The sequence below is a fragment of the Salvelinus fontinalis genome, chromosome 14, assembly GCF_029448725.1.
Source record: "Salvelinus fontinalis isolate EN_2023a chromosome 14, ASM2944872v1, whole genome shotgun sequence".
Taxonomy (NCBI): domain Eukaryota; kingdom Metazoa; phylum Chordata; class Actinopteri; order Salmoniformes; family Salmonidae; genus Salvelinus; species Salvelinus fontinalis.
This window is the reverse complement of record NC_074678.1, coordinates 50,937,846-50,963,176: the sequence shown is the minus strand read 5'-3', so window position 1 is coordinate 50,963,176 and position 25,331 is coordinate 50,937,846. Positions and strand designations below refer to the sequence as shown.

General features: G+C 44.3%; 2 protein-coding genes across 5 annotated transcripts in view; one reads left to right on the top strand and one right to left on the bottom strand.

Moving 5' to 3' along the window:
- Nucleotides 1–25,331, bottom strand: part of LOC129811086 (E3 ubiquitin-protein ligase RNF13-like) — a 103,323-nt gene that overhangs the window by 40,378 nt on the left and 37,614 nt on the right. For 3 of the 4 annotated variants that reach the window (XM_055862241.1, XM_055862243.1, XM_055862242.1), the window contains one exon: nucleotides 14,137–14,262. In XM_055862241.1, coding sequence (XP_055718216.1) covers nucleotides 14,137–14,262 — 126 coding nt within the window. Of the gene's footprint in view, nucleotides 1–14,136; nucleotides 14,263–16,132; nucleotides 16,257–25,331 lie in introns of those variants that run through there. The other variant, XM_055862244.1, reaches the window with a different exon arrangement.
- LOC129811087 (uncharacterized) lies at nucleotides 18,542–20,240 on the top strand. Its single transcript, XM_055862245.1, has 2 exons — nucleotides 18,542–19,845; nucleotides 19,993–20,240. Exon 1 carries the CDS (start codon nucleotides 18,924–18,926, stop codon nucleotides 19,833–19,835), a length of 912 nt encoding a protein of 303 aa, XP_055718220.1. The 5' UTR covers nucleotides 18,542–18,923; the 3' UTR covers nucleotides 19,836–19,845; nucleotides 19,993–20,240.

Below are 25,331 nucleotides of genomic sequence, written 5' to 3'. Positions count from 1 at the left end.
GTGCGTGCGTGTGTGTATTCATGAGAGTCTACAACATGTTGTAGTTTTCCAGTGCAGGAGGAGCTAGGTAGGGCGTGAGGAGTTAAGAGGAAGCTTATCAGACATCTCTCCCATTGGTCATGGATTGATGGAGCTGTATAAACTGTGCCACCTGGAGATGCATGACTAACTGGTGCAGTACAGTTAACCCTTGGAGTGCCACAGTGTATGGGTAGGGCAGAGAGGGCAGAAAGTTGTATAGTAAAATCAAAGACTACTGCAGAAACTATGAGAATATGAAGGTTCAGAACTTTTGTGAAACGTCACCTTTGTGAAAAATATATGACAAATGGTGTTCAGAGATCGATGCGAGGGGTTGAGTGGAGCTGAAAGGTGGGACTAAAAATATCCGTAAAAAGTATATAGGTTCAGAACATTTGTGAAACAGCACAGTTGAAAAATAAACTCAGCAAAAAAAGAAATATCCCTTTTTCAGGACCCTGTCTTTCAAAGATAATTCGTAAAAATCCAAGTAACTTCAGACCTTCATTGTAAAGGGTTTAAACACTGTTTCCCGTGCTTGTTCAATGAACCATACACAATTAATGATCATGCATCTGTGGAATGGTCGTTAAGACACTAACAGCTTACAGACGGTAGGCAATTAAGGTCACAGTTATGAAAACTTAGGACACTAAAGGGGCCTTTCTACTAACTCTGACAAACACCAAAAGAAAGATGCCCAGGGTTCCTGCTCATCTGCGTGAACGTGCCTTAGGCATGCTGCAAGGAGGCATGAGGACTGCAGATGTGACCAGGGCAATAAATTGCAATGTCCGTACTGTGGGACGCCTAAAACAGCCCTACAGGGGGACCGGACAGACAGCTGATCGTCCTCGCAGTGGCAGATCACGTGTAACAACACCAATTCTCTCCATCAGTGCTCAGACTGTCCGCAATAGGCTGAGAGAGGCTGGACTGAGGGCTTGTAGGCCTGTTGTAAGGCAGGTCCTCACCAGACATCACCGGCAACAACGCCGCCTATGGGCACAAACCCACTGTCGCTGGACCAGACAGGACTGGCAAAAAGTGCTCTTCACTGATGAGTCGCGGTTTTGTCTCACCAGGGGTGATGGTTGGATTCGCGTTTATCGTCGAAGGAATGAGCGCTACACCGAGGCCTGTACTCTGGAGCGGATCGATTTGGAGGTGGAGGGTCCGTCATGGTCTGGGGCGGTGTGTCACAGCATCATAGGACTGAGCTTGTTTTCATTGTAGGCAATCTCAACGCTGTGCGCATTACAGGGAAGACATCCTCCTCCCCCTTCCTGCAGGCTCATCCTGACATGACCCTCCAGCATGACAATGCCACGAGCCATACTGCTCGTTCTGTGCGTGATTTCCTGCAAGACAGGAATGTCAGTGTTCTGCCATGGCCAGTGAAGAGCCCGGATCTCAATCCCATTGAGCATGTCTGGGACCTGTTGGATCGGAGGGTGAGGGCTAGGGCCATTACCCCCCTGAAATGTCCAGGAACTTGCAGGTGCCTTGGTGGAAGAGTGGGGTAACATCTCACAGCAAGAACGGGCAAATTTGGTGCAGTCCATGAGGAAGAGATGCACTGCAGTACTTAATGCAGCTTGTGACCACACCAGATACTGACTGTTACTTTTGATTTTGATCCCCCCCTTTGTTCAGGGACACATTATTCCATTTCTGTTTGTCATGTCTGTGGAACTTGTTCAGTTTATGTCTCAATTATTGAATCTTGTTATGACAGTGAGAGGACGTTTCTTTTTTGCTGAGTTTATATTGCAAATAGAAATCAAAACTAGATGGTCTTCAGAGACAGATGGGAGGGGTTTAGGGTAGCTGATGGATGGGACTAAAAACAAACAAAAGATAACTAATGTAAAATATACTTTGTCAGTAAAATGTATATAGTATGTTTAAGCTGGAAGTAGAATCTTAAGTGTTGTTAGCCATTAGTTTACTCCAATTGGGGGAGGTGTGGCAGGGTTAGGGGAAAATAAAACATAAAATATTTCAATATAGATTTTATATAGCACCAGTCAAAGGTTCGGACACACCTACTCATTCAAGGGTTATTCTTTATTTTTACTATTTTCTACATTGTAGAATAATAGTAAAGACATCAACACTATGAAATAACACATATGGAATCATGTAGTAACCAAAAAAAGTGTTTAAAAAAAATCTAAATATATTTTAGATTCTTCAAAGTAGCCACCCCTTGCCTTGACAGCTGTACACACTCTTGGCATTCTCTCAACCAGCTTCATGAGGTAGTCACCTGGAATACATTTCAATTAACAGGTTTGCCTTGTTAAAAGTTAATTTGTTTAATTTCTTTCCTTCTTAATGCGTTTGAGCCAATCAGTTGTGTTGTGACAAGGTAGGGATGGCATACAGAAGATAGCCCTATTTTGTAAAAGACCAAGTCCATATTAATGGCAAGAACAGCTCAAATAAGCAAAGGGAAATTACAGTCCATCATTAATTTAAGATATGAAGATCAGTCAATCTGGAAAATGTCAAGAACTTTGAAAGTTTCTTCAAGTGCAGTCGCAAACACCATCAAGTGCTATGATGAAACTGGCTCTCATGAGGACCGCCACAGGAAAGGAAGACCCAGAGTTACCTCTGCTGCAGAGGATAAGTTCATTAGAGTTAACTGCATCTCAGATTGCAGCCCAAATACATTCTTCAGAGTTCAAGTAACAGACACATCTCAACATCAACTGTTCAGAGGAGACTGCGTGAATCAGGCCTTCATGGTCGAATTGCTGCAAAGAAACCCCTACTAAAGGACACATCAATAATAAGAAGAGACTTGCTTGGGTCAAGAAACACGAGCAATGGACATTAGACCGGTGGAAATCTTTCCTTTGGTCTGATGAGTCCAAATTTGAGAATTCTGGTTCCAACCGCTGTGTCTTTGTGAGATGCAGAGTAGGTGAACGGATGATCTCCACATGTGTAGTTCCCACCGTGAAGCATGGGAGAGGTGGTGTGAAGGTGTATAGGTGCTTTGCTGGTGACACTGTCAGTGATTTATTTAGAATTCAAGGCACACTTAACCAGCATGGCTACCACAGCATTCTGCAGCGATATGTCATCCCATCTGGTTTGCGCTTAGTGGGACTATCATTGGTTTTCAACAGGAAAATGACCTAAAACACATCTCCAGGCTGTGTAAGGGCTATTTGACCAAGAAGGAGAGTGATGGAGTATTGCATCTGTAATGGGTGCGTGCTGGTGGCAGGGAAGTCAGACGCAGGAAAGTGAACTTGGTATAAACGGAGAAGGTTAATAAATGGAAAAAAAAACTCAGAAAACCAAAATATACAAAAATAATATAAGTGGGACACCAGAACATTGCTTGCACAATAACATACAACAAACAATCACCGACAAATACATGAGGGGGAACAGAGGGTTAAATACACAACATGTAATTGATGGGATTGGAACCAGGTGTGAAGGAAGACAAGACAAAACCAATGGAAAATGAAAAATGGATCAGCGATGGCTAGAAGGTCGGTGACGTCGACCGCCGAACACCGCCCGAACAAGGAGAGGGACCGACTTTGGCTGAAGTCGTGACAGCATCAGATGACCTGGCCTCCACAATCACCCGACCTCAACCCAATGGAGATGATTTGGGATGAGTTAGACCGCTAGAGTGAAGGACAAGCAGGCAGCAAGTGCTCAGGATATCTGGGAACTCCTTCAAGACTGCTCGAAAAGCATTCCTCATGAAGCTGGTTGAGAGAATGCCAAGAGAGTGCAAAGCTGTCATCAAGGCAAAAGGTGGCTACTTTAAAGAATCTAAAATATATTTTGATTTGGTTACTTTTTTGGTTACTACATGATTCCATATGTGTTATTTCATAGTTGTGATGTCTTCACTATTATTCAACAATGTAGAAAATAGTAAAATAAAGAAAAACCCTTGGATGAGTAGGTGTGTCCAAACCTTTGACTGGTACTGTATATATTTACAAAAAATATGTATGGGGGATTGGAAATGATGCAGACAATTACATTGATGGAAGCCACACTATCTGCAATATTAAAGCTGATCGCCCCTAAAAAAGTATGATTTAAAAAAAGAGTACTCTCAGAGTAAGGTAAATGAAGAATATGGAATGTTTAAGTACTGCTCTAAAAAAAGAGTACTCTCAGAGTAAGGTAAATGAAGAATATGGAATGTTTAAGTACTGCTCTAAAAAAAGAGTACTCTCAGAGTAAGGTAAATGAAGAATATGGAATGTTTAAGTACTGCTCGAACACACCCACACGACCTTACGCGAGACAGTGGGCACAACAGTGGGATCCATAGCCTTGGTGGTGAGACAAAGACAGCTGACAGCATCAGTAATGACTGCCGCATCGGGGTGTGTGTGTGTGACTGTGTGTTGCTGCGTTGGAAGCCAACACTGCTGAATCATGGCTCCTCAAACGGTGGTGCAGACAACAACCAACGTCTCCTGGACTGGAGTTGTCATCCTCTCCTCTCCTGGCCAACTGAGGCTCTCTCTCTTCCCATCCCCTCCCCCTACTGTTTATACACCAGCTACACATCAGTTCCTCTCTTCACTAGGCTGGATTCGCACTCCTTGATCTCTCGCTCACTCTCTTTCTCTTGCACTTGCTCAGTCTGCCATCTCTCACGTTCTCTCTCTCTCCTTCTTTAGTTCTCCCTCCCTTTCCCTGCATCAACGTCTTGTCCTCCATGCCAATTCCTCTACTTTTATCCACCCCTCCCTCTCTCTCTCCATTCTCGCTCTCTCTGCATTAACCCCTTTTGCCTTCCCTGCCAATTCCTCTCGAGACTTTTCTTCATCTCTCTCTCTCTCGCTCTCTTGCTCATTTGCTTTTAGGAAGAATCTGGTGCAAAGTGGAGCTTGGTTTCAAGGTTCAGACTTCTGACTAGATAAGAGCTATTCAAACTGCCGGAAGGGGCTTTGCAACTGATAATACTACAGCACTGAAACAACCGTGCAAGTGTGTGTGTGTGTGTCCGCCACTCCGTGGAGATGACGTCACAAGGCCACATGTCATTAAGGTCAGGGGAGCAGAGCAGCAGCGCAGACTGTGTTGATACGAAACAGCACGGATACATAACAACAGGGACACAACAGGAGATAAGTCACATCCTGGCTCGCGCTCCCCTGATCCAGACTAGTCATACACATAGGCTATGTGCACTTTTATATGTTTATGGGAAACTGTCCCAAGCTGTCATAAAACACAATAGATGTCAGGCTAGTAGAGTAGACTAAAGGGGAATCCCGTTGTCATTCTCTCTATAGGTTTAATGAAATGAGAGAGAGGGAGGGAGACAAAGGGACAACAGGGCTACTCTGCCATTGTGGATCAGGCAAACACGTGTGTGTGTGTGTGTGTGTGTGTGTGTGTGTGTGTGTGTGTGTGTGTGTGTGTGTGTGTGTGTGTGTGTGTGTGTCTGTCTGTCTGTCTGTCTGTCTGTCTGTCTGTCTGTCTGTCTGTCTGTCTGTCTGTCTGTCTGTCTGTCTGTCTGTCTGTCTGTCTGTCTGTCTGTCTGTCTGTCTGTCTGTCTGTCTGTCTGTCTGTCTGTCTGTCTGTCTGTCTGTCTGTCTGTGTGTGTGTGTGTCACGGTAACCAGAGAGAGCGTGCGAGAGCACGTAATTATATAACACAACCATTGTGTGCCTGCGTGAATGTATATCGAGAGTGTATGAGTGTGTGATGTGTCGTGTGTGTCAAGCGAGTGGCAGGAAAAGGGTTGGTTCGCCGGCTGGAGGGAGGATGGAGGGACTCTTTTGACACAGGCGGACAGGGGTGAGGGGGGTCGGAGAAAGGGGGGCGGTGTGGGTGGGTGGGAGGCGGGCGTGTAGTGTCAGGTTTCCTTTCCAGTCTCCTTCCCCCACAGCTGGGGTCAGATGGGTCACCAGCGAGCCCCCCCCCCCTCTCCCGCTCCTATTTCAGAGGCCCAGCAAGCAGGAAGTGTTAACCTTACCCCCTCCTCCTCCTCTCGCTTCTTCCCCACTTCCCCTTTAGCTGCGAGCCCTCTCCCTCGGGAGGCTGGAGTTCTAAAAGGAGCAGCAGTGCTGGAATCCCCTTCGCCTCCCACACACACACACAGTGCATTCGTCAAGTATTCAGACCCCTTGACTTTCTCCACACTTTGTTTTACGTTACAGCCTTATTCTAAAATTGATGACATCGATTTTTCCCCTCATCAATCTACACACAATACCCCATAATGACAAAGCAAAAACAGGTAATTGGAAATGTTTGCGAATGTATAACAAATTAAATATGACATTTACATAAGCATTCAAACCCTTTACTCAGTACTTTCTTAAAACACCTTCGGCAGCGATTACTGCCTTGAGTCTTCTTGGGTACGACGCTACAAGCTTGGCACCCTGTATTTGGGGAGTTTCTCCCATTCTTCTCTGGAGATCCTCTCAGGCTCTGTCAGGTTGGATGGGGAGCGTCGCTGCACACCTATTTTCAGGTCTCTCCAGAGATGTTCGATCGGGTTCAAGTCCGGGCTCTGGCTGGGCCACTCAAAAACATTGAGAAACTTGTCCCAAAGCCACTCCTGCATTGTCCTGGTTGTGTGCTTAGTGTCATTGTCGTGGTGGAAGGTGAACCTTGGCCCAGTCTGAGGTCCTGAGCGCTCCGGAGCAGGTTTTCATCAATGATCTCTCTATACTTTGCTACATTCATCTTTGCCTTGATTCTGACTAGTCTGCCAATCCATGCCTCTGGAAAACATCCCCACAGCATGATACTTCCACCACCATATTTCACCGTAGGGATGGTTCCAGGTTTCCTCCAGACGTGACACTTGGCATTCAGACCAGAGAATCTTTTTTCTCATGGTAAGAGTCCTTTAGGTGCCTTTTGGCAAACTCCAAGCGGGCTGTTATGTGCCTTTTACTGAGCAGTGTCTTCCGTCTGGCCACTACCATAAAGGCCTGATTGGTGGAGTGCTGCAGAGATGGTTGTCCTTCTGGAAGGTTGTCCCATCTCCACAGAGGAACTCTAGAGCTCTGTTAGAGTGACCATCGAGTTCTTGGTCACCTCCCTGACCCAGGCCCTTCTCCCCTGATTGCTCAGTTTGGCCAGGCTGCCAGCTCTAGGAAGAGTCTTGGTGGTAACAATCTTCTTCAATTTAAGAATGATGGAGTCCACTGTGTTCTTGGGGACCTTCAATGCTGCAGACATATTTTTGGTACCCTTCCCCAGATCTGTGCCTCGACACAATCCTGTCTCACAGCTCTATGGACAATTCCTTTGACTTCATGGCTTGGTTTTTGCTCTAACATGCACTGTCAACTGTGAGACCTTATATAGACAGGTGTGTGCCTTTCCAAATCATGTCCAAACAATTGAATTTACCACAAGTGGACAACAATCAAGTTGTAGAAACATCTCAAGGATGATCAATGGAAACAGGATACACCTGAGCTCAATTTCGAGTCGCATAGCAAAGGGTCTGAATAGTTTCAGTTGAAGTCGGACGTTTACATACACCTTAGCCAAATACATTGAAACTCAGTTGTTCACAATTCCTTACATTTAATCCTAGTAAGAATTCCCTGTCTTAGGTCAGTTAGTATCACCACTTTATTTTAAGAATGTGAAATGTCAGAATAATAGTAGAGAGAATTATTTATTTCAGCTTTTATTTCTTTCATCACATTCCCAGTGGGTCAGAAGGTTACATACACTCAATTAGTATTTGGTAGCATTGCCTTTAAATTGTTTAACTTGGGTCAAACGTTTTGGGTAGCCTTCCACAAGCTTCCCACAATAAGTTGGGTGAATTTTGGCCCATTCCTCCTGACAGTGCTGGTGTAACAGAGTCAGGGCTTGAAGGCCTCCTTGCTCGCACACGCTTTTTTAGTTCTTCCCACACATTTTCTATAGGATTGAGGTCAGGGCTTTGTGATGGCAACTCCAATACCCTGACTTTGTTGTCCTTAAGCCTTTTTGCCACAACTTTGGAAGTATGCTTGGGGTCATTGTCCATTTGGAAGACCCATTTGCGACCAAGCTTCAACTTCCTGACTGATGTCTTGAGGTGTTGCTTCAAAATATCCACATCATTTTACTCCCTCATGATGCCATCTACTTTGTGAAGTGCACCAGTCCCTCCTGCAGCAAAGCACCCCCACAACATGATGCTGCCACCTCCGAGGTTCACGGTTGGGATGGTGTTCTTCAGCTTGCAAGCCTCCCCCTTTTTCCTCCAAACATAACAATGGTCATTATGGCCAAACAGTTCTATTTTTGTTTCATCAGACCAGAGGACATTTCTTCAAAAAGTATGATCTTTGTGCCCATGTGCAGTTGCAAACCGTAGTCTGCCTTTTTTATGGCGGTTTTGGAGCAGTGGCTTCTTCCTTGCTGAGCGGCCTTTCAGGTTATGTCGATTGTAGGACTTGTTTTACTGTGGATATAGATACTTTTGTATCTGTTTCCTCCAGCATCTTCACAAGGTCCTTTGCTGTTGTTCTGGGATTGATTTGCACTTTTCGCACCAAAGTACGTTCATCTCTAGGAGACAGAACGCGTCTCCTTCCTGAGCGGTATGACGGCTGCGTGGTCACATGGTGTTAATACTTGCGTACTATTGTTTGTACAGATGAACGTGGTACCTTCAGGCGTTTGGAAATTGCTCCCAAGGATGAACTAGACTTATGGAGGTCCACAAATTTTTTTCTGAGGTCTTGGCTGATTTCTTTTGATTTTCCCTTGATGTCAACCAAAGAGGCACTACATTTGAAGGTAGGCCTTGAAATACATTCACATGTACACCTCCAATTGACTCAAACGATGTCAATTAGCCTATCAGAAGCCATGACTTAATTTTCTGGAATTTTCCAAGCTGTTTAAAGGCACAGTCAACATAGTGTATGGAGTGTGGAGTGGTTGAAAAACGAGTTTTAATGACTCCAACCTAGGTGTATGTAAACTTCCGATTCAACTGTATGTAAATAAGGTACGTGTTTAAATGTTTTTATACATTTGCTAACATTTAAAAAAACCTGTTTTCGCCTAGTCATTATGGGTTATAGTGTGTAGATTGATGAGTTAGAATAAGGCTGTAAGGTAACAAAACTTGGATAAAGGGATGGGGCCGGAATACTTTCCAAATGCACTGTACACTCTCCAGTTCACCCATTAACGCTAGTAGTCCCCTCACTTGACCACCTGCACCCCATCCCACCCTACCACACACTCCCACAGAGTGGCATGTCTACCCCGGCACATCAAACCCAACACTCACAAGCTCTCAGACTGCCCCGGACACTCAACAGAGCGTGCATTACTGTATCTCCCTTTATGTCTGATGCTACTCAGAAACAATCCGTTTTCATTCACTTGATCACATGGTACTGTTTAGCGCAATGCTAAAAAAAACACATTTGCTGCAAAACATTTCCAGCCATTTTTTTTTACCTCCCTCTGCTCCCCTATTTTGAGCCAAAATAGATTCCTGGATTCCTCCTTTGTTTCTCTGACATTTGAGCTTCTGGTACAGTTAAAAGTCTGGGAACTGTACAGCTTTGGGGGTGGACGGGGGTTGTATTTAAGGATCTCCTTTTTCTGTACCCCCCCACCTGCTTGATTGGAGATTCATTAATGGTCAATCAAAAGCCTGGAGGCCAACGTAAGACATTAACCCATTCTCTCACACACACACACACACACACACACACACACACACACACACACACACACACACACACACACACACACACACACACACACACACACACACACACACACACACACACACACACACACACACACACACACACACACACACACACACACACACGCCCCTCCTCAAACCTAAAGTCCGTCCACCTACATTATGTCCCTGCCCTTTCCTGAACGCAGTCTCTTGAGCATTTCAGTCCCTCCCCAGCTCTTAGGTAACTCAACTGCTGTAGAGAACACATCTGTCTGGCTGATCCTGAGTCAGGATCGGTGGCTCTGTGCTGTTTGACTATAGGTAGGAGTTGAAAGGACTGATTCTACATCAGATCTTAGAGCCAGACTTTCTGCCAATGCTTTGTAAACCTTTGACATCTGCTGTTCTGTGGTCCAGGGGAAGAGTGGAATATTAACTGACTTTGATTTGGGACTAAACTGTCCCTTTAAGTGATCCAATGTCTGGCCGAGTGTGGTATCGGCTGTTCTTAGATCAGTTTGTCTGAAATGCTGACTGATAAGGGGTTCAGTTTGTATCATGGAACAGGCTGATCTGAGGTCAGGCCTAGTGTGTGTGCTAGCGTGTTTGTCTCTGGCTGACGCACGGCGAGCTGGAGAGGGCAGGGGGGCATCCGGTTTCAGTCCTGCCTCGGGAACACCTCGCTGTGTGGTGTGTGTGTGATGCAGAAAGGCCTTATAAGGCATGGAGCGGGAGCGGGAGCGGGACAAGGGAGAGAAAGCCCCACACTATAGCCAGACCGCCTGTTCTAGAGATCAAATCAATTAATATCCCTCTAGCTTTCATTCTCTCCCACTCACTCTCTTCCATCTCTCTTGACATCTATCATAGAATCCATTACTCCTTACATCTCATACCCCCTCCCCCACTTCCACCTCTTCCCTCCATCAATCCATATATACTTCTATCATTAGCCTAGACTCTTCACTCATTTACAGTGCATTCTGAAAGTATTCAGACCCCTTGACTTTTCCCACACTTTGTTACGTTACAGCCTTATTCTAAAATGGATTAAATTGTTTTTTTCTCTCATGAATCTACACACAATACCCCTTAATGACAAAGCAAAAACAGGTTTTAGACATTGTTGCAAATGTATTAAAATAAAAAAACAGGAAAAAGTTACTTTCATAAGTATTCAGACACTCGAAAATAAGCTCAGGTGCATCCTGTTTCCATTGATCATCCTTGAAATGTTTCTACAACTTGATTGGAGTCCACCTGTTGTAAATTCAGCTGAAGGACATGATTTGGAAAGGCACACATCTGTCTATATAAAGGTCCCACAGTTGACAGTGCATGTCCGAGGCACAGATCTGGGGAAGGTACCAAAACATGTCTGCAGCATCGAAGGTCCCCAAAAACACAGTGGCCTCCATCATTCTTAAATTGAAGAAGTTTAGAACCACCAAGACTCTTCCTGAGCAATCGGGGGAGAAGGGCCTTGGTCAGGGAGGTGACCAAGAACTCGATGGTCACTCTGACAGAGCTCCAGAGTTCCTCTGTGGAGATGGGAAAACCTTCCAGAAGGACAACTATTTCTGCAGCACTCCACCAATTAGGTGAAAAATATGAGAAAAATAGTGAGAAATAGGAGAAACTACTCAAATACAGGTGTGCCAAGCTTGTAGCGTCATACCCAAGAAAACTCGAGTCTGTAATCGCTGCAAAGGTGCTTCAAAAAAGTACTGAGTAAAGGGTCTGAATACTTAAAATACTACATTTGAAAAAAATCTAAAAACCTGTTTTTGCTTTGTCATTATGGGCAGGGTTGGGTCAGTTACTTTCTAAATGTAATCTGTTACAGTTTCTAGATACCTGTCCAAAATTGTAATCAGCAATGTAACTTTTGGATTACCCAAACTAGGTAACGTAATCTAATTACATTCGTTTACTTTTAGATTACTTTCCCCTTAAGATGCATTAGTAGAAGACAAAAATGTATGTTACCAACTGAATGACATCTATTGCAGGATAAATCAATGTTAAAGTTTACATAGCTGGCCATATATGGATGTTAAATTTTACTTTATGGGTTGGTTATGTAGGCTTCTTCTAACCCATCGCTTTCTACTACATATAATAACACGATTAAATTATATCTTTACATTAAAAAAACAAAGCCTATCAGAATTCCAGTCATTCCAATAAATGTTATACCCATTTATCTTCAAGAATAGGACTTGGAAATATGGAAGTACAGATTAGCCTAATTGTTTTACCTGAGCATAACCCCAAAACTAAGGAGTTATTATCCAGCCTTACTCTGTTGTTTATGATTTTGTTGTCAATGAGGACTGATTGGACTCATTGATTCGAGTTGAAAAATAAATAATGGCATTCTTTGAGCACTACTGAAAAGTGTGATTTACATGTGAAACTGAATGCCATATGCTGCATTTGCTAAAGGCCTATTGTTGACCTTTTTGTTGGTGACACTTTGATATCTTGATAATATGCAGCTGTTTAAAGGGCAAATCCACAGATGAAACAATAACAAAATGGTCGCCCTGCCTCTGTTTTGGTAAAAAGCTGAGGGATGTGCCTGGAAAAATGTAACCACTCTCAGATGAATAGACAGAGCTATGGATGCAAGGACAGAGACCATCCATTATATAAAAATAATTGTTTGTTATTCCTGTAAAACAAGCTTATATTTTGGGTTCTCATGGAGTGTGACAGTTAAACTAAGCTCATGTGGGATTTATAACTTATATTCTTCAAGAATCAATGGAGATATGTATATATATATATAAATAAAGTGTATAAGTCTAAAAAGTGACGTAGCAACTACAGATTGCCCCTTCATGTCTATCAAAAGTATACAAGTTTGAGCATGTGTCCATTAAACCTATGGATTTATTTATTTTTATCAGAATGAATTAGATTGAGCAATAAAAGCCCCCAATAAAAGCCCCCCATAGGCTTGGATTAAAAGTAATCCTCGAAGTAATCATCTAGTTTTTCAAAAGTATCTGTAATCTGTTTACAATATTTTTGCTTGTAACATAACGGATTACAGTTACCGTTTTTTGTAATCCCTTACATGTAACGGATTACATGTAATCCGTTACTCCCCAACTCTGATTATGGGGTATTGTGTGTAGATTAAAAACAATTTAATCCATTTTAGAAAAAGGCTGGAATGTAACAAAATGTGGAAAAAGTCAAGGGGTCTGAATACTTTCCGAATGCACTGTCCCACTCCTTGTATCCTTCCACTTCCCCCTCCTTCTCCATTCCTAATTTCCTGCCTCTACTCCTGTTCGCTGCACACGGCCTCACTTCAAGGTTGGATGGATCGAGTGGTGCTCTCCACAGCTCCTGGGATTTATTAGGAAAACAACTCCTCCTCTCGACTTTGAGCGCGCCACACACATACACACTTTGCGCAGATAGACACATTAGAGTCGAGAAGTTTCGGAGTGCCGCACCGTAAAAACTAAATGGCTCCTTTGTTGCTGAGAAAAAGAAAATAGGCCTAATATCCCGCTACACTCAAGTCTTCCTGGATTTCCCATGCATAAAATTTTGTAACTCGGTAATAAGAATTTATGCTTTATGCTTCTTAAAGGGAAAAAACCATGCCCTCCTCTCTCTTTGGTTGTGATGTTGGCGCAAGGTAAAGGTGTCTTTTACATACCATGTTAAAATGACAACAATGCTTTTATTTGCATTTCTGCAGAGAGCTGCTGAGGGCACCCAGTTAATGCACCACATCAGTAGACGAACCAGAGAAGCAGGGGATGAGCGGAGGGGGGGAAGGGAAGAGGGAGAGATGGTTCAATGCCAGCACAGGAAGTCCTGACTGGGCAACAGCTATTTCCTGTGTACTGTGCTGCATGTAAGAAGGGCTCGAGGTAGAAGTTGTGCCTAAGTATAGATCTAGGATCAGCTTTCCCAATCCCATCCCTAACCATATCCATCAGGAGGTAAAAAAAGGAAACTGACTGTGGATCAGTACTCAGGGCTCCCGAGTGGCGCAGCGGTCTAAAGCACTGCATCTCAGTGCAAGGCGTCACTACAGTCCCCGGTTCGATTCCAGGCTGCATCACATCCGGCTGTGTTAGGGAGTCCCATAGGGGACAATTGGCCCAGCGTCGTCCTGGTTTGGCCGGGGTAGGCCGTCATTGTAAATAAGAATTTGTTCTTAACTTACTTGTCTAGTTCAATAAAAAATTAAATACAAATAAATTACAGGCAGCTTCATTATAGACCATAAGGGAGCCTTTAGGTAGGAACTACCTTCAACCACAGATCAAGGATCAGATTACCCTACCCCCAATCGTAACCCTAACCATTAGACGGATGCCAAAATATCTAATCTTGTGTACGTGGTTAGCAACAAATTATACACCACATGGGGAGGTTTGTGTGATTGCGATGCACCCTACCTTGATGTCAAAGTTGCAGTCGAAGCGCCTGATGAGCACGATGAAGGCACCAGTGAGGTTGTCCCGAATAGGGGGCGGGTCAATGGGTTCGCAGGCATTTTCGGGCCGTGCACCAATCAGGAAGCCCTGTGGGTGTGACATCACAGTACAGTTAGAGCATCAGTTATGTGTCTATCACTCAATTGAACAACACCCACAAAACAGGTCAAGTAAAAGAAGAGTGTGGGAGTAGGAGCAAAAAGTAGAATCATCACCACACACAGAGGAAATGTGGTGGTGTGCATATTCATAGTTGCTCTCCTCAACAGAAACTGGAACCTAAATAACAATTCTCTGGAAGGTCAAACATCTCAAATGAAATCCATTGGAATCTAGAGAGAAATGGTGAATCTGCAGGCTGGTGAGAGACTGAACAGAAATAAGAATTTAAAAATAGGCTTAAACAATTCTAAATGGCTACAGCAATAACAATACAGAGCCAGAATTATGTTTAAATGAAGAAACATAATGCTTTATTCAAACCCTCCCTTGCCACGAGATTAGTAAGGTAATGTCCCAAATGGCACCCAATTCCCTATTTAGTGCACTACTTTTGACCAGGGCCCACAGGGTCAAAAGTAGTGCACGAAATAGCTAAGTTCCAAATGGCTCCCTAAATCCACGGTAAAGTCCACAGATGAAACAAACCCAAACAGGAGATCATATCTTGGCATTGAATTCTTCTGGTTGCCCAAGATGTCCTGTGCTGCAGGACGAGAGAGACAGCGAGGAGAGAGAGAAAGAGAGAGCAAAAGGGAAAGACGGAGAGGATAGAATCAGCCCAAAAGCCAAAGACAGCTCAGAGTTTGGCTGCCACTGTTTGACATAGCTAACCATATTGGCACCTAAAGTACTTCTGTTAGAATGCTATTTTCAACAGAATATCGGTGCCAACATGGACTGTGGAGTCCACACAGAGCACTGCATTAATGAAACCTAGCAGGTCCTACAGCTCTGGGAGTCTGGGACCCGCCTCGGGCATGACTCGGCCTGTCAGAACACAGCCAAAGGGGCAGGCCCAAGGCCGAAGCCAATCACCAGCAGGCCAGCTGAGAATGACAGAGATACTGTCCAATCACAAGCATACTTCCTGAATTTGAGGGCCTGCTGCTGTCCAATGATTAAGGTTCTGTTCAAGTGTTTCCATGTAGGGAGAGATGTCCCGAGGTGTCTTCAGTGAGTGAAACGTTCATAACATTGCAGACAGAAATGTAATAAATAGAGCTGACATAATTCATTAGCTTCACATTAAACGATAACCGTGTTATGTGGGGATATGTTGATTTTATCATATTTGTCCTGTTTCCTTGCACTATTAAATCCAGTGTAATGCGTTTTCATATCCTATCAGGTGCAGATGGTAGTCAGATTGTAGTCAGGGGTGGCAGGCTAGTCAGAGATAGAGATGAGGCCTATGTCCCAAATGGCACCATATTCCCTTTATAGTTCACAACTTTTGTTGTTGTTGAGCCCTATGGGGTCTGGTCAAAAGTAGTGCACTATGTAGGCAATCGGGTGCCATTCAGGACACAAAGAAGGTGTAAATTGCTGCGGGATTTGGTGGGGGTGGGCCCATGACTCGGCAGCTACAGTCAGCTGTGAAAGTGATGAGTTCATTTTAGTGGAGGAGCTAGAGTTCGCTCTCTGGAGCAGTGCCAGTGCAGAGAGCTTCAAAAAGGACCCAGCCTTCCCAGCTCGTCAGCCCTTTTTGTTTTTCTGTGAACACAGTGCACGTTGACACGCACACAATGCTGAGACTGGTAGGTGTCCCTCAAAAGGAGGAACATTAGAAAGACCTGTGTGTGTGTGTGTGTGTGTGTGTGAGCGCGTGTGTGTGAGCGCGTGTCTGTGTGTGTGTGAGCGCGTGTCTAAATGGTACCTACACACCTATCACAAGCTGCCATTCTCTCCAAATGACAGGAATGGAAAATGAAACAGTAAAATGTATCAAACATACCATCACTTTTCAATAGGACGGATAGAAACTCCAAAAGCTTTTGTTGTTACATCCTTAATTTCATACAAAGAGATGGTGAGGAACTGGCACTGGAAGCTGTTGTCTACTTTATCTGGACTCCTGTTTTCAAAAGGAAAACAGACTAGAAATCTCCCTGGATACCTTCCGCAAAGCCTGCTATGACGATGCCACTGTCTCACATTTTCACGTGGTTCAAAACAAGCTACAATAGCGCCCCCTGTTGGCAATGGACCCACAAAGAAACCCAGAGGGAAGTCCCTAACCACAACCGTACAGAGCAGTGTATAATCGAGGAGGAATTCAATAAAACACCTTCAAGTTCAACAACCAACTGTTGGTTCCAGATTTTGAATCCGGGGCCAATGTTGGTGAATCATCCCCTAAACATATAGACCTAGAAGAGGAACCATTTCAATTCCGGAGGTGGGTTTTCTCTTTAGCATAATGATTCACTTTTCAGTGACTTTCCACTCTAGAGGAGAGCGTGACTAGATCATGCCACCGATTAAGCCTTTACCCCTCTCCTAAACCACCACCAACAACTCCTCCTGCTCCTCCTCCAGGGGTGCTGAAGTATGGCTGCCCTCTGCTACTGTACACCCAAACTGTGTGTCTTTCGAAAGGTTTGGGATACAGCAAAATACTAATATCTGTTGGCCATTCATGAACATTAGACACTAAAGTAATCTTCCTCCTGCATTGCACGGTGGTCGTGATACCTAATCAGACTTCGAATCAAATACCATTTTAAATCTTTCAAATACTCTTGAGTGTTTGCTCTAGCCTACCTGGAATGCAAGATTGGGACTATTACAATGTTGGGACTATTCTATTGTTCTATTAAACCAGGCAAGTTTAATCGAGCGCAGATTAAGATTTCAAATGATTTCAAATATCCTTTTTCTTCTTCTTCACAGATCTCTACCTAATCCAGTGGTGGGCCGTCAGGGCCAGCAAGGCCTTCTCTGCTGGCCTAAACATCATCAGAATATATATATTTTTAAATATATTTTCCCACAAATATGTATTAAATTATTCCCCAGAGTAAGAGTTATACTCTTCATTTCATAGCTTTCCTCTTGGTTGCACTGCTTCCAGCCCCAGGTTGAGATTTGGAGGGCTGGTCTTTATGTTAGATCTTTTATCCAATCATATTCAGCCATCATGTGTTGCCAGGGGTCTAAAATCTGCCCTCAGGCCTTCAGAATCAACAGTGCGGGCGCTTGTAGCTTAAAGTGAATGGAAATGAAAATTTAGTGTCAACCAATCAGCTTTAGATTTGGCTATTGTACGCCTGCTGGCTGGCTCCAGTGTTACACAGGAGCCAGCTAGCAGGCGTAGTGTGTGCACGTCTTTTGATTGGATTACCAATATTGAGAAGCAGGTCCTATGGGTAGGTCTATGCAGATCCTCAGAACTAGGAAACTGAATTTGATAAACAAATTAATTTGCGTACGACTAAGCTGTTTTTTCAACCCACAATGGCGGAAGGAGGAGAAGATATCGATTTGGTCGAGGATATAATTATAACGCCATTCTCAAGACAAACTTTTCAAGAAAAGTTAGACATTGTAAGGAGAGGTCGCCCGACGCCGACGCTACAAAGCCTGTCACAGGCGGGAAAGGGGTTCGTTCGCCACTTTCAAAGTTCCAACTACGAGCGCTATCAATGGCTCACAGGCTCCGAGAAGCACTGCAAACTGTACTGCTGGGAATGCCTATTATTTGCAAGTGATCGATTTGGTGTTTGGAGCCACACTGGCTTTGCAAACTTGAGTTGTCTAGCCAAGGCAGCAACGAGACACCAAAGTACAGCTGGGCACTTACAAGCATTGGTGCTTTTGAAAACTTTTGGGGACACCCGAGTGGATCTACAGCTCAACGAACAATCGCGCAGGGCAACGGAGCTGCACAATGAAAAGGTGAAGAAAAATAGGGAAATATTGAAAAGACTCATTGATTGTGTCATGTTTTTTGGGTAAACAGGAACTTTCTTTTAGGGGACACGATGAAAGTGCTGACTCCACAAACAAAGGGAACTACGTGGAGCTTCTTTCTTTTCTTTCTGAAAGCAACACAGATTTACAATACCACCTGTCCACTAACAAAGTGTTCATTGGGACGTCAGGCAAAATACAAAATGACCTAATTTATGCTATTGCTGAAGTGATGGGAGAAGAGATCAAAATGGAGATTAAAAAAGCTCCCTTTGTTGCTGTTATGGTGGACGAGACAACAGATGTGGGAAATGCAGCACAGCTCTCACTCGTCCTGCGTTATGTGACGGACACAGGAGTCAAGGAGCGATTTATCCGATTTGAAGATGTGACAAGCGGCAAGCAAGCTGATGACATTGCCGCTCTTATTTTCCATTTCTTGGAGGAAAATTAATGTAGTCTGGATAAAGTTGTGGCACAGTGTTTTGATGGCGCAGCAGTCATGGCATCTGGACTCAATGGGGTGCAGGCTAAAGTTAAGGAGAGGGCACCGATGGCCTTATTCATTCACTGCTATGCACATCGACTAAATTTAGTACTGACTCAAGGAGCCTCAAAGCTTAAAGAATGCAAGGTCTTCTTTGCCAACCTCAATGGCCTTGCAGCATTTTTCTCACGATCCCCTAAGCGCACGCAACTGCTGGATGACATCTGCAAGCGTCGTCTTCCTAAGGTTGCACCAACGAGGTGGCAATATACATCTAGATTGGTCAATGCAGTCTTTGAAAAGAGAGTTGCCCTAAAGGAGCTGTTTAACCACTTACTGGAACATCATGATGACCATGACGGGGATACTGTGCTTATGGCTGATGGATTTACTGGAACATCATGGTGACCATGACAGGGATACTGTGCTTATGGCTGATGGATTTAATGCACGTTTGGATAATTTTGAGTTATGTTTTTTGCTTGAAACATTCAATGGGATTTTTAATTATTCGGATGTGCTTTTTGGAATTCTACAGAAACAAACTTTTGATGTACAATTCTGCCTGACAAGGGTGAACGAGTTTTGTGACACAATTGAGCGAGAGAGGTGCAGGTTCAGTCAAATCTACGATGACACAGCGTGCATCTCAAGTTCACCCAGCGCACGCAGAGGCCCAGCACAAGGAGACCCTCGCACATACTACCAACAACTCCACAGCAATATTCTGGACAACATTAATTGCCAGATACGAAACAGGTTTCAAGACGACGAAAAATGTATGTTTCTCTCCCTCCTGGACCCCCGGCACTTTCAGACCTACCGGAAAAAATTCCCGCAAACAGCCTTCTCCAGCTTAACAGAGAGTCACGGAACACTGTTCGACCTATCCAAGCTAAAAACAGAACTGACTGTAATGTATGCTATGACTGATTTTGAAGGGAAAAGTCCCTCTGATCTCCTTGATTTCCTTAAGCAGAAAAATCTGAATGAGGACATGGGGCAACTTTACACATTGGCATGTGTGACAGTGACTATCCCTGTGTCCACGGCTTCTGTCGAGCGGTCATTCTCGGCCTTAAAGCGAATCAAAACGTATTCCAGAAATGCTACTGGACAGACTCGGCTTTCAGCATTAGCCTCCATGTCGATAGAAAAGGACTTATTGGTGGAACTAAAACGCACAGATAGACTGTACAACAGAGTCATTGAAGTCTTCTTGAGGAAAGAAAGGAGGAAGGATTTTGTGTTCAAATAATCAGTCTTTGGTGAGTAGGCATACAATGCATGTTCTTTAAATGTGTATGTATGTTTCGCATTTTATTTCGTTAATATTAAATAGCCTATATATTAACAAAATAAAATGGCAAATAGCCTATGTTGCAAATTATTTGTTTTCTTTCTTTCATTTTCAGTGAATAGTTATGTGTCTTTATCATCACGGTGAAACTGCTTTGGGTGCGACAATGCGCTGTTTAGTGAACACACTGTATTTATTTTTTGGGGGACTTAAAGCTCAAAGTTTGTGGACCAGAAATGGATAGAAGAAGAATATTAATATAACTCTGTTGCACTCGACTATGTTCTTGCCTATTAGTTGAACTGTACTGTATTGTACTCTTCCCCTGCAATTCTCTGAATAAAAATGTCAATTTCAAGGTGACGCAACGCCTGGTTATACTGCGTTTCTGTCTAAATGTATAGTGTCTAGAGCCATGGCATCATAATGAGGTGGATTAATTTGGGTGGGACTGTGTAATACCTCACTGAAGGCCCAGGCCCCAGGCACGCTACTGACCTAATCCAAGTGGGAAATGTCACAAATACAGAGCAAAACACAGATTTTCCCCTGGTATCGACAGAAGAAAACACAGGAATAATTAATTTGCCTCCAGCCTGCTGTGTTAAGATTAAAACGAATTTATCAAAAGTCAGAATAATAGAGTAGGTTTCATAGATACACTGCACACAAAGGTGTAGCAGCTCAACTGTTTCAACTGTACTGAACAATGTCTAGGCCCCTTCAATCCCATGATGTCATATGGTACAATTAAACTACCAAGAACATAACAACTAAGCATGACACACAACAATAATCTCACAAGTAAGGTTCCTTTTAGACAGCACAAAAAAATGGTCAAAATGGTATCTAGGCTAGTAGAGCCAAACATATCTCATCGAGGAAATCAAGTAGTCTTGGCACCCAGAACCAGATCAGATTGCATACATTGAAACTAGTTCAGTGGAGTTTGCTCTCTCCCTCCCTGTAGTCCAGAAGGGAGAAACGCTGGAAAAAACGGCTCATGTGACTACCGATGTACACTACATGACCAAAAGTATGTGGACACCGGCTCGTTGAACATCTCATTCCAAAATCATGGGCATTCATTTGGAGTTGGTACCCCCTTTGCTGCTATAACAGCCTCTTCTCTTCTGGGAAGGCTTTCCACTAAATGTTTAAACAATGCTTCCTTTCAGCCACAAGAGCATTAGTGAGGTCGGACACTGGTGTTGGGCGATTAGGTCTGTCTCGCAGTCGGCGTTCCAATACATCCTAAAGTTGTTCGATGGGGTTGAGGTCAGGGCTCTGTGTAGGCCAGTCAAGTTCTTCCACACCGATCTCGACAAATAATTTCTGTATGAACCTCGCCATTAATATTTCCCTTCAACGGAACTAAGGGGCCTTGCCCAAAACGTGAAAAACAGCCCCAGACCATTATTCCTCATCCACCAAACTTTACAGTTGGCACTATGCATTGGGGCATAGTTCTCCTGGCATCCACCAAACCCAGATTTGTCCGTTGGACTGCCAGATGGTGAAGAGTGATTAATCTCCAGAGAACGCTTTTCCACTGCTCCAGAGTCCAATGGCTTTACACTACTCCAGCCGGCGCTTGGCATTGAGCATGGTGATCTTAGGCTTGCTTGGCCATGAAGCTCCAGACGAACAGTTCTTGTGCTGACTTTGCTTCCAGAGTTGGTTTGAAACACAGAAGTGTTGCAACCGGGGACAGATTATTTTTTACACGCTACGCGCTTCAGCACTCGGCGGTCCCGTTCCTCTGAGCTTGTGTGGTATACCACTTTGCGGCTGAGCCGTTGTTGCTCCTAGACATTTCCACTTCACAATAACAGCACTTACAGTTGACCTGTGCAGCTCTAGCAGGGCAGAAATTTGATGAAGTGACTTGTTAATAATAATGAGGCAGGAGGGGACGCTTACTGTGCTATTTTCTTTGTTTTTTCACATTGTTTTTAACTTTTTATTTTATACATAAAGTTGCTGCTACCGTCTCTTATGACCGAAAAGAGCTTCTGGACATCATAACAGCGATTACTCACCTTGAACTGAACAAAGATTTCTTTAACGAGTCCGACGCGAAGGATGCACTGCTTTCCGGAAAACAGACCCAATCCTTGTCATTAGCATGAAGAAAAGGCAGAGATACCAAAGGAGAAGGTCGGGGTGCCTTGTTAGGATTCGTAAGAGAGTAAGTAAATCGCCTTTACCATGGGTTCTATTGGCCAAAGTGCCACTGGAAAACAAACTCGATGATCTGCGGTCGAGACTATCCTACCAACAGGAAATTAAAAACTGTAATATCTTATGTTTCACTAAGTCGTGGCTGAACGAAGACATGGATAATATACAGTTGGCTGGGTTTTCCGTGAATTGGCAGGACAGAACAGCTATGTCTGGTAAGATGAGGGGTGGTGGTGTCTGTCTATTTGTCAATAACAGCTGGTGCGTGATGTCTAATATTAGGGAGGTCTCGAGGTATTGCTCGCCTGAGGTAGAGTACGTCATGATAAGCTGTAGACCACACTATTTACCAAGAGAGTTCTAAACTATATTATTCGTAGCTGTCTATTTACCACCACAAACCGATGCTGGCACTAAGACCGCACACAACGAGCTATAAGGTCATAAGCTAACAAGAAAATGCTCATACAGAAGCGGCGCTCCTAGTGGCCAGAGATGTTAATGCAGGCAAACTTAAATCAGTTTTACCTCATTTCTACCAGCATGTCACATGTGCAACCAGAGGAGAAATAAAACCTAGACCACTTTTAATCCACACACAGAGACGCATACAAAGCTCTCCCTCGCCGTCCATTTGGCAAATCTGACTTTAATTCTATCCTCCTGATTCCTGCTTATAAGCAAAAACTAAAGCAGCAAGCACCAGTGACTCGCTCAATACGGAAGTGGTCAGTTGATGCGGATGCTATGCTACAGGACTGTTTTGCTAGCACCTACTGGAATATGTTCCGTGATTCATCCAATGGCATTGAGGAGTATACCACCTCAGTCACCGGCTTCATCAATACGTGCATTGACGACGTCATCCCCACAGTGACCGTACGTACACATCCCAACCAGAAGCCATGGATTACAAGCAACATCTGCACCACGCTAAAGGCTAGAGCTGCCGTTTTCAAGGAGCAGGACACTAATCCGGACGCTTGTAAGAAATCCTGCTATGCCCTCAAACAAAGCATAAAAACAGGCAAAGCATCAATATAAGACTAAGAATGAATCCTACTACACCGGCTCTGATGCTCTTTGGATGTGGCAGGGCTTAAACTATTACAGACTACAAAGGGAAACTCAGCCGCAAGCTTTCCAGTGACGCGAGCCTACAAGATGAGCTAAATGCCTTCTATGCCTGCTTCGAGGCAAGCAACACTGAAGCATGCATGAGAGCACCAGCTGTTCCAGACGACTGTGTGATCACACTCTCCGTAGCCGATGTGAGCAAGACTTTTAAACAGGTCAACATTCACAAGGCCGCAGGGCCAGACGGATTACCAGGGCGTGTACTCAGAGCATGTGCGGACAAACTGGCAACTGTCTTCACTGACATTTTCAACCTCTCCCTGACAGAGGAGATAATACCCACGTTTGTAATACCCACGTTTCAAGCAGACAACCATAGTCCCTGTGCCCAAGAATGCAAAGATAATCTGCCTAAATGACTACCGCCCAGTAGCACTCACGTTGGTAAACATGAAGCGCTTTGACAGACTGGTCATGGCTCACATCAACACCATCATCCCGGAAACTCTAGACCCACTCCAATTCGCATACCGCCCCAACAGATCCACAGATGATGCAATCTCAATTGCACTCCACACTGCCCTTTCCCACCTGGATAAAAGGAACACCTATGTGAGAATGCTGTTCACTGACTACAGCTCAGCGTTCAACACCATAGTGCCCACAAAGCTCATCACTAAGTTAAGGACCCTGGGACTAAACACCTCCCTCTGCAGCTGGAACTTGGACTTCCTGACGGAACATCTACCACGCTGATCCTCAACAACGGGGCCCCTCAGGAGTGCGTGCTTAGTACCCCCCTGTACTCCCTGTTCACCCACAACTGCGTGGCTAAGCACGACTCCAACACCATCATTAGGTTTGTTCACGATACAACAGTGGTAGGCCTGATCACCGACAACGATGAGACAGCCTATTTGGAGGAGGTCAGAGACCTGGCAGTGTGGTGCCAGGTCAACAACCTCTCCCTCAATGTGAGCAAGACAAAGGAGTTGATCATGGACTATAGGAAAAGGAGGGCCGAACAGGCCCCCATTAACATTGACGGGGCTGTAGTGGAGTGGGTCTAGAGTTTCATGTTCCTTGGTGTCCACATCACCAACAAACTATCATGGTCCAAACACACCAAGACAGTCGTGAAGAGGGCAGGTGACTGAAAAGATTTGGCATGGATCCCCAGATCCTCAAAAAGTTCTACAGCTGCACCATTGAAAGCATCCTGACTGGTTGCATCACCACCTGGTATGGCAACTGCTCGGCATCCGACCGTAAGATGCTGCAGAGGATAGTGCGTACGGCCCAATACATCACTGGGGCCAAGCTTCCTGACGTCCAGGACCTATATACTAGGCGGTGTCAGAGGAAGGCCCAAAAAATGGTCAAAGACTACAGTCACACAAGTCATAGAAAGAACAGTCTGCTACCGCACGGCAAGTGGTACTGGAACGCCAAGTCTAGGTCCAAAAGGCTCCTTAACAGCTTCTACCCCCAAACTATAAGACTGCTGAACAATTAATCAAATGGCCACCCGGACTATTTACATTGAACACCCCCCACCTTTGTTTTTACACTGCTGCTACTCGCTGTTTATTATCTATGCATAGTCACTTTACCCCTACCTACATGTACAAATTACCTCGACTAACCTGTACGCCTGCACATTGACTCGGTACCGGTACCCCCCTGTATATAGCCTCATTATTGTTATGTAATTTTATTGTAACTTAATTTTTTTTTTTAAAGACTAGTTTATTTTGTAAATATTTTCTTAACTCTATTTATTGAACTGCATTGTTGGAAAGGTGGCATCCTATGACGGTGCAATGTTGAAAAGTCACTGAGCTATTCAGTAAGGCCATTCTACTGCCAATCTTTGTCGATGAAATTGCATAGCTGTGTGCTCGATTTTAGACACCTGTCAGCAACGGGTGTGGCAGAAATGGCCAAATACTCTAATTTGAAGGTGTGTCCATATACTTTTGCATATATAGTCTATCTGGATACAGGCCTCGCTCGGCTCTGCTGTGAGGAAATGGCTGTTTCTCCTATGTAGTGCACTACTTTAGACCAGAGCCTTATGGGCCCTGGTCAAAAGTAGTGCACTATATAGGGAATAGGGTGTCATTTGGGACGTATCCTGGGAGTGCCAGCACCAGGGCTTTAACACAGTGGCATAGATAGCAGCGACTGGGC